At 33.3% G+C, this 10,437-nt stretch overlaps 1 protein-coding gene across 1 annotated transcript; it reads left to right on the top strand.

Moving 5' to 3' along the window:
* The first annotated feature begins 248 nt into the window (after positions 1–248).
* On the top strand, positions 249–1,000 carry LOC114755976 (uncharacterized). Its single transcript, XM_028944884.1, has 2 exons — positions 249–759; positions 861–1,000. The coding sequence occupies exons 1-2, from the start codon at positions 434–436 to the stop codon at positions 991–993; spliced, it is 459 nt and encodes a 152-aa protein (XP_028800717.1). The 5' UTR covers positions 249–433; the 3' UTR covers positions 994–1,000.
* Positions 1,001–10,437: the final 9,437 nt, after the last annotated feature.

Here is a 10,437-nt window from a genome sequence, read left to right as displayed (position 1 = left end):
ACTAAACGAGTGAACATACTATTTTATAATCTTGAGTTAAAAGTTTTAGTTTAAGATCCTTTAAAATAATCGTAGAAGTGATCTAGCTGCTTTGTTATTTGATTGTGCAGCTCTTATGGAGAAGTAAGAGCTCGAAAGATTCGGTGTTACAACACCCTTCTCCCTATCCAAGTGGATGGTCTGCGAAGCTGGGAGTTCTTGTTCTTTTTTTTTTTTTATCCCTTTGTTAGCTGGCTCAAGGGAAAAAAAATTTTCATGATAGCTAATGGTTCCCGCAACTTGTGAAATTGCTATATTTTTGTTTATATTCCTTGACCACTAATCAGAGACTAGGGAGAGCAGAAAAGTGCAGTTAGTGGAGCAGCCAGGCCGAAAGACAGTGAGCAGAAGTCCTCAAGCTGTAAGAATAGGGCCTGTAAGTCAAGGTCGTCCCATGTCTGCTGATGATATCCAGAAAGCAAAAATGCGTGCTGTATTTATGCAAAGCAAATATGGGAAACCAGGTTCATCTAAAGGAAGTAAAGAAGCAAAGACTGATGGTCTGAATAAACCTCAGACAAATCAGGCTGGTCTTCGGGCTTCCTCATCTAAAGTTCCGGTATCAACCAAAACTGATGAAGATAGCCAACCTCTGTTGCTTCCTTCTAAAAACTTCTACTATGAAGGATGCTTCTTCCTAATCATATTAGAGAATGGATTTGAAGGAACCTTTCTGGTTGAAGTGCAAGCAGGTGCAAATCCCGTGGAAGACACCGGCAGGTACATATGCAACTTTTGTTGGTTCCATCCATAATCTGACTATAATATTAGCATAGAAAAAATTGGTGACTCTTTGACAACTGAACATCTCACTATGACAGGGGGGGTAAAAGATTGCAGCCTATATTAGGAGGTTTCTCGATGTTGGGTAGGGAGAGATATACCATAATTGAATCTGCGCAAATTTTCTTGGAGGATGATTCCGATGCTTCTTTGCAGCTTCATCTTTTATAAATAGTTTTTTGGCTTATATAGATAGAATTAAAGTGGTGGGTCTATGCACTTGCTCTCCATGTAACTTGGGCACACTGGCCAATTGTATATACTATTTTTTATTAGTCTAAAAATTAGTAAAAAGATTGTTATTCAAATCTGCCTTCTGTTTTTATTAATCTCAAATACTAGGATTCTTGTTCAAGGGTCTTCTGTTTTCTGCAAACATCATCCAGTGGTTAAAATTTATTTGGTTACTGAACCTGTTTCTCATGCCTTGTTGACAAAATTATGTCAAGGGTGTAACGGTTCTAATTCCTTGTATGGGCTTCAAACGGTCTGATTTGATGATTTGATGGGTTGATTTTTCCAACCTACTATAAATGGATGAGATGAAGGCAAAGGCGAAGATCAGTTTATGACCATATCAAGTTCAATTCAAATGATTACCATTTGAATTGCATGTGGATGATGGCTTGTTCGTGGTAATCAGATGGCTTCTATACCTTTAAACCTTTCCAAAATACATATCCCCAAAAGGCACTTAAAGAGTGATGACTTTGGCCAGTTTTATTACATGTTACCACATTCCTGCTAAACAAGCAAAGCAACAGGGGAGTTCCAAGCTTGCCAGGGATCACCAATCCACAAGTTATTGCTGCTTTAATTGTTGACAAGTATTGAGGCGAGACCGCCCAAATGAAAGATAATGAAAAATTTTGATTCTGATTGTTTTTAATATTTCACTGAGTTTTATCTGTGCACCCTCTCTCAGGGATCATATGAGTAATCATAAGAATGTTTTGAAATTTTAATAGTGAATTCATCTTCCATCGGGCCTCTTAAACTTTACATAAGATGTCAGGCATACCTGGAGAGTCGATCAAATTCAGATAGCCATGCGGAGGTCAGTTACTTTGATAAACTTGGATCTGTTCTCTTACAGCAAATGCACATCGGGAGGAAAAACAGAGAGGGGAGGGAGGAGTAGTTCTCAGGCGGCTTGTTATTGTGTCTTCAAAAAAATGGGAAATCACTTCCATATACCCGTCCACTTTACAATAACCATTCCCCCCTTTTCAATTTAGACAAAAAAGTGAAAATCACAATTAGAGACCCGTAAGTTCTGTTATTTTTCCCAGAACCCCAAAATTAATGGGTTTGGGTTCAATCCACCAAGGGTGTCCATTTTCTTATACTCTAGCTGTTGATTGATGGCCCAAAAAAAAAAAAGAAAAAGAAAATGCTAGTTATGCATTTGATGATGAACTTATTGGCTAATTTGCAATTGGATTTAATAATATCACCTCAGTATGTTGGAATGGATGAGCAAAAACGAGCTGAAGTTCTAATTTTGAACCCGAGATGGCGTTTTCTTCTCCATGTGAGCATTCCAGGAGCCCAGTCCATGGCATTGGAAGTGGCGGTTTTATGTTGTAATCTACAAACATGGTCATGTCTCTATGTGCAATATTCGTTTTCTCTTTTAATCCCGGGTTTGAGATTTTGGGAGTTTGTATGGCAGCCATATCCTCCAATGCGGCCTAAGTTATGCACAGTAATTTGCAATTCTCGAGAATATCTGTGGGGTTAGAACACATATGCTATATAACACGTGCTGAACTGGAGTTCCATAGCCAGAAGTTTCCGACCTTAGCCTTCCTTACCGCATATGATTATATTTCTGTGGGTTTGAGATTCAGAGATTACATGAAGCAAGTAATTGTCTGTCTTCTTCCCTTATTCTTTTCTTCACTTTTCTTAGATCAATGTCGTTCTTTCTTCTCCTCGTGACTCTAAATTATTATCTTTGTTATGGAATTGGTAAACATTGCAAGTAATTAAATGACATGGTATATAATAAAAAAATATAAAAATTATGAAATGGCAAAAACCATTAACGTTAACGGTAATTTTAACGGCAGGGCTTGATAATCAAAACATGAAATATTAGGGTCTTTAATTTAAATTTTTAAATATTAAGGAGGTGATATGCAACCGACATAAAATTCAGGGGGTTTATGTATTTTAGCCTATTATTTATTAGTTAAATTTGTACGAATAATTGTGTTATAAATTATTTTACAAATCTGATGTCATTAGAAAGGTAATTAAGTGATTCAATCAAAATACCAATTTCTATCGAAACATAATTTATTTTTTCTTGTTCAATTATTTTTCTTCCTTTATTTAATTTTTTTAATTTTTCTCTTAATAAAGGTAATTAAGAGACGCATCGAACCTGCAGACACGTTGGGTTGGGTGAGAAGCCATGCTCTGAATGGCACCTGATTTGGGCAGCATCGGAGATGAAGACCTGGGAACAGTTTCTAAATTTTACAGTTTTCACATCACCCGTCTCTCTCAAACTCTCGCTCTCTCCTCCCTCGTCCTTCATGATTCACGCCTCTCTCCTCTTTCTCTCAGACGGGATCTCTTCTCCTTGGTTCTCTATATATATTTGGCGTTGGAGTCGGCCAACGTAGCTGTGCAAGAGGAAAACAGAGGAGAAAACGTAGTTGTTCTGCAATGGCCGGCTCTTCGGCTCTTCCTCCTCCTCCTCACCTCCTACAAAACATAAAGGAATACAGGTACACACACAGATATAAATATATATTCCCCAAACATTATATATATATATATATCTGTGTGTGTGTGTGAATAAAAGTTTATGGGAAAAAATTCATACAAAAGGAGAGAGCATTAGTAGACTCTTTGAGTATTAGTTTATCCATATATTCACTAATCTTCTAACAACGTAAAGGAAGGTCAGTGGATAATACAACTTTTTATCAGCATCCATCCTTTACAGATACACAAACCCACTAATTATAAAAGGGTTAAACAATTCAATACAAATTTTATATTTTAAGTTGATATTAATTAAATTACATCAAATCAATTTCATATTCAATTTAAAATCATATTAAGTTAAGTCAAATTGAATTCAAAAATAAAAGTAAAATATAACAAATAACAAATCCCAAATAGTCATCTTTCTTTGGCTTGTAAGTGGCAAGAGCTATAAGGCTCTTTATTCAACTGTCCATATTTTATTTTTACCATTTCACCATTTCTATCTATAGGATCAAACATGGTTTAGTAGTTTGACAACTAATTAATTAACATTTGTGGTAGTTAAAGGAGGCGTTACAGAGAGGCTTATTATATATATTAATACAAGTTTTCATTAATTTTACAGCAAATTAAACTTGCTATTTATGCACTATATTACCTTCGATCTGTTTCCACTGGATTTGAATCTAGATTTCAACACTGAATATTTAATAGTTTTGAAATTTTCTAGTTGAATTGGGGATAAAGACAAAGGTGAAATATAAAATAAGAGCAAAATAAATTCAATTAAATATAATTAAGCTAATGGATGGAAATAATATTTCAAGTTAAATTAGAAACTTTGTTATGAGTCAAGTCACTTTTGTGATATTTCCACCTAAAGAAGAAATTAGTCTTTGACTATTAAGTGGGAGAATATTCTTAATACACACAAAAAAATAAAATTAAAGAAAAATATGGCTTTAAATTTTCGAAATCTCTCAATTATCGATTTAGTTCTTGCTAAGAACAATTATTATACTTTCTTTACTCAGAAACAGTTTGGGCCTTAATAAATTACTACCTCCGATCCTTAATATAAGATCTTGTTTGACTTTGATTTTGATCCTAAATATAAGACCCCAATCCACTTTGTCTCTCATATTTATACATTTTTTTCAAAGTAGCCTTTCTAACAATGATAGTTCTAATCAATAATACACTTGATTAGTAAGAATATCTTAGGAAAGACAACACATATTTAGGACAAATAACTAACTCAACTTACTTCTTTAATTTCCTCAAATTAGTCAACTAGCTCTTATAATTAGGACTAGATGTAGTACAAGGAGACTAAGTTGAGAAACTATAATAATTGATATGTTTTGAGTTACAGCTTAAGACCTAGGTTTATAAGGAAAGGGGAAAAAAACACGGATCAAAAGTTATATTTTTCTCAATTTTTCATATAGTAGGCCCACCTATTTTGGAAAAAAAAAAAAAAGAAACAAAATAGTATGGGGAATCCGTCTATGATCCTAATTTGTACTTGTTGTGTTTGTTGTGATTATAGTTAACAAGGGGTAATCAAAAGGTGAGGTAAGGATAAAGTGTTGGGCTGGATGACTGGGATAAACAAATGGTGAGGTGGAGTTGGAGTTCAGGGGAACCTAGCAACGAGTGTGGGAGATAATCTAGCAATTAGTATTAACTTTGATTTCTTGATGATTAGTGTTTTTAATGGAATTGAAAGAGTAATACTTCTCTGATCCTTAATATAAAACTTATTTAACTAATTTAATTCAATTAAGAAAGTTAAATAAGTTAGTTAATTATAGAAATATCACTTTTTTTTCTGAAACGCCATAATTATTTTTCTTCATATCCTTCTCTCTCCTACTTGATTATGGTCGATAAAGGAGTATCAATAGGAATAATTTTTAAAAAATTGATACATATAACAAATAGGTGTTACATTTAGGACTAAGATCAACTTAATAATTATGTTTTCCATCAAGGACCAAGGAGTATTAATTTTCATCATATTTTAGTGCCTTCTCTTATTGCCTTTTGCCACCATGCACATATATTAAAGAACCTTCTGTTGTTTCACTCAAAAACAAAAAAAAAACCTTCTGTTGTTTCACTCAAAAAAAAAAAAACCTTCTGTTATTTATTGCGATTTATTATAATATATATAGTCAGACTTTAAATTAAATAAGGAATTTCTAGACTTACTATTAAATCAATATATCAATAAACACTCTTCCACCAAAGCTCATCCCTAAGCCTGCTTACCATCGGCTATAGAAACAAAGTTACTGTTCAAAAGCCATATACATTATTGATATATAATCCTATGGCTTCGTATTAGCTCAAATGCATTTAATGTAGCCATATTTGGCTTGATGCTCGGCTTGGATGTCTGTTTAGAATGTCCAAATTCAAATTTAAACATTTGTTTTTCCCTCCATATTTTTTCGCTGAATGCATATTTTAAGGATGTGCTATCTGTTCAAAATTTGAAATCTTTTGTTCCCTCCATATCTGGTTTGTGATATAGTTTGTTTCCTCAGCCAGTTTTTACCCAAGAAAGCTACTTCATACCCATCAACGTTTCTTCCCACACACAAATTCATCTTTGTGATGATTGCTATCTCAACTCCCTTTATTTCATAGCCATAAATGTGACTTCACCATGATCGATTATGTACACCAAAACAAAAAGGTTGTCTACTATATGTGGAAGTCTCCTATCACATATCAAATCACCAACTCTTATTAAACTACCAAAAGCTTCCTCTTTTCTACACTCATAAACTAGATAGGCATGGTTTGGTGCCTAAGGCATGTTTAATAGGGTGAGGCATTCTAATGCATTAAAGGCATTACTGATTAGTTGAGTTAGTTAATGCAAGGTAAGTGTGTGTATCTTTATTGCTTCTCCATAAATACATATGCTATTGCTTTTGTTCACTCACACCTCGTTGATTTAGATTTGAATCTTGCCTACTGGTCCATGGCTTCCATATCGCCTGATGGTAATGTCATTCCTCTTAACAACCTCCATATTAGAAGATCGAAAAGTGTGATTATGGGGAAGGTTGATCAGATTTTCAGCAAAGAGATTATTCATCTATTGGTCGATGATGAAAGACCAATGAAACAATTGATATCCTTAGACTTAGTAATAGTTGATCATTTGATAAGTTGTATATGACTTCTATGTTATTATTAAAGCTCATTGCTTATATGGTACAAGATAGATTGAGTCTGCTCTGTTTTCATTGATTTTGTAAGTAGACACTTGTATGGTTGCAGAGATGAGGGAAGATGATGCGATCCACAGCCTTGCACAGAAGTTTCGAGAAGGACATTGTTATGCTGGACGTGTGGGGTAGTCTTTTTACCCAGATTACCACATATGTTTGTTTCCATATACTAATGACAATGTTGAGGAAGTGCCGATGTCTAACCATTGCTTCATTTTGAAGCCTATTTTTGAGATTGCATGGGCTATCCCTAAGGACTGGGGGGATAGTTGGTAAGTTATATAGCATACATCAGACAACTAAATTCATTGCATTCAGCTGATATATTTATTGGTCATTTGCACTGTGGATGCAGACCCACGTGGCATTTTGAGGTCATTATATAGGTCAACTTAGGTTAAGGTGAGGTGCATCAATACACTATTTCTGAGGATTTGATGAATCTGTTGAGGTATTAAATTTGATATTGTTTTATTTTAGATGATGAGAAGTCTGCTGATGTATAATATTGCTTTACGTATAATGTTGCTTTATTATATACAGAATAGGACAGGTGGTCAGTCTACTGTTAATTCAAGCAAGATAAATAAATGGTTGAAGTAGAATCAATTGCAGATATTGGCAAATCAACTTAGTCTAATAATTTTGATTAGGATGATGTCACCATCAATGAGATATATCAACATGTTTCACCTATGACTTTTAAAAGCAAACATAGAGCACATGTGAACCAAATACATTCGTTTTGGAAGTGAATTTTCTTTTAGAAGAATATCACTCAACAGTTTAAGCAATTTCGTGAAACTAGTATCGGTCCAACTATTTCTTACCTTCAAGTTCATCAATTTCAACATGGTTGTCAACCTCGTGTAATCATTTTTACATCCTAGGTACAAATAAGGCTGCACAAAGACCGGGTTGGACTAGGTTAGTCCTTAACCCAAAGCCTAGTCTAAATTTATCTTGGGTTCTATTTTTAAGCCTGAGACCTGGTCTAACTCGAGCTGACCTGACCACTAGACAAGATTGGGTATGTCACCTCGGGCTAGACCGTGTTCCCTAGACAGCTTCGCACAAACTCCCCAATGAAATTCCTCTTGCACATAGTGAAGAAAGTAGAAGAGATAGAAATCGAGGAGATAAAGAAGACAAGAAATCTGGTATTGAATTTCTAACCTCATCAACAATCAACAATCTTCATAGTTCATAGCAAGATATTAACAAAATTATTTGACAGCAATAGGGGAGTGATATGTTAAGAATTAATTTTTTTCATACACTAAGAATTATTGCATATAGGCGACAACTAGGTAAAGGAAAAAAAGAGAAATAATATTGATGAAGAAGCAATAAAGCAAATAATGGTGTGTATTAAGATGGAAAAGAAAAACAGAGCTTAAGAGGTAAGAGCAAAATCCTACTATGAGCTAACTTTTCATCTGAAGGTGTGGTCTTTCCCTTTTGTATAGCAAAAAAAAAAAAGATGTCTTGACTTGAAGATTGAAACATGCACTGAAAAAAAAAGAAACCGCCAAAGCCTTCATCTTCGTCTCATCAATTTGAATAGATCTGATATGGGATCTTTGTCTCTAGCTTCAACATATTTGGAAGATGCCCCCAATGAACGCTCAAACATCAACATATCATATCTGAAATAATGGGGTAAATCTGGAATATTTTAAGCCATGGAAAACATAAAAGGAAGGATGCGCCATAACCAAGTTGCTTGGCGTGTTCCAGGTGCTCAAGATGACAGCGTTCATGGGAGAGAGCGATGAGGCAGGAGAAGATCATGCCTCCAAAGCAAACATGATAGAGCGGTTGGATGGAGTTGGTCTCTATATACTTTGCGCAATAATTGTGCAATCCTTTCTAAACAACATACACATATGAAGGATGGAGGATGGAAGGTAGAGGAGGTGAGTAAGAGACTGAAAGGAATAAGGCATCGGAGATAGAAGTGGGGAATGAGAAAATGAGGGAATTTACAATTTAGGGCTTCGTAAAATAAAGATATAAAATAAAAAAATAAAAACACCAGGTCAAACCAGACCTATGGGGATTGAAGGGTTAGCCCGAAACCTGGTTTGACCCGATGTCCAACCTGGTCTTGCCTGTCTGATTTGTTATGTTCGGGCTGATTTTTTTTTTAGGCTAAACTAGACCAGGTCTTGTCAGGTTGGACCGAATTAGATTGACCACCGGGTTTTTTTGTTCAACCCTAGGTACAAATGCATCTCTGCTTCACTACACAAGGTTTCACATGTCCAAAATTCTATTACTAAATTCTTCATTTAGTAATAGTGTAGTCTATTACTAAATTCTGTAAAGGACTTAGACCTTATGTCACGAAACATATCCAAAATTCTATTACTAAATTCTTCATTTACAACCTTCTCCTTTCCAGATAGTGTAGTCTTTCTAGTTTCTCCATGCCATATCCAATTTATATATCTCAAATTTATCCCATTACAGATAAGATGCTCTCTAATATTAGGAATACTCCACTGACTATTGTTTAAGCATTTGATATAAGGACAACAATACAATCCATCTCTTTCACAGGGGTATTTCTCTGAGCAAACTCAAGAAACCTTTCAATCATATCCTCATATTCTTTGCTAATTCTCTTAACTTTCATCTAACTACAATCTATTGTTCTACAGAGTCAGTGAGTATAGTTGTACTGTCAAGTGCAATTCTAACTCTTTAATTCAAATATTCAAATAAATAAAATAATTAAGTGCTAATCAGTAAATTAAAATTGACTAACACTTAATTACAAATTAAAGGAAATGTCTTTTTTAGTTTAGAAAAAATTCGACAGAATTTTTTCTTAAATATAACAAATCCAAATTATATGAAAAATGGACAAATCCATCAATTAACCAAACAAACAATGTAATAAACAAAGACAGGATAAATTTAAAGAAATATAATTAACAAAACAAATATAATAATTCAATCTCAAACCAATTCAATAAATAAAGATTCTTAAATAAATAAGTGTTAGTCAATAAATAAAATACTCTAACTATTTAATTCAATCTCAAACCAATTCAATTCTAACTGCTTAATTCAAATATTCAAATAAATAAAATAATTAAGTGTTCATCAATAAATTAAAATTCACTTACACTTAATTACAAATTAAAAGGAATGTCTTTTTTATTTTATAAAAAATTCAACATAATTTCCACTTAAATATAACAAATACCAAATTATTTGAAAAATAAACAAATCAATCAATCAACCAAATGAATAATGTAATAAACAAAGACAAGATAAATTTGAAGAAATATAACAAATAAAACAAAAGTAACAATTCAATCTTAAATCAATTTAATGAATAAAGATTTTTAAAGCTAAAACTTTTGAATTCAAAATAAGAACAAAAATGATACCCATTTGCTATAAAATTTTAAACAACACTTTATCACTAATCAAAGTTCATAACAAAAAAAATTTCCAAAACACTGAACAGATTATTTTGTAGTAAATTCTCAAGTTTTTTACAAAAAAAAAACCCAAAATTCGAAATAAATATCAAAAAATTATTAAAAAAATCAAAAACCTAAAAACTAATCAACTTTAAACATTTAAATATGTTTCTAATGCCGTGTATAGGAAGGAATTG

This window comes from Neltuma alba, unplaced genomic scaffold, assembly GCF_004799145.2.
Source record: "Neltuma alba isolate B1F8T4 unplaced genomic scaffold, ASM479914v2 tig00010367_pilon, whole genome shotgun sequence".
Lineage (NCBI taxonomy): Eukaryota > Viridiplantae > Streptophyta > Magnoliopsida > Fabales > Fabaceae > Neltuma > Neltuma alba.
The sequence above is the reverse complement of the archived record's forward strand: the minus strand, read 5'-3'. Positions and strand labels throughout refer to the sequence as shown.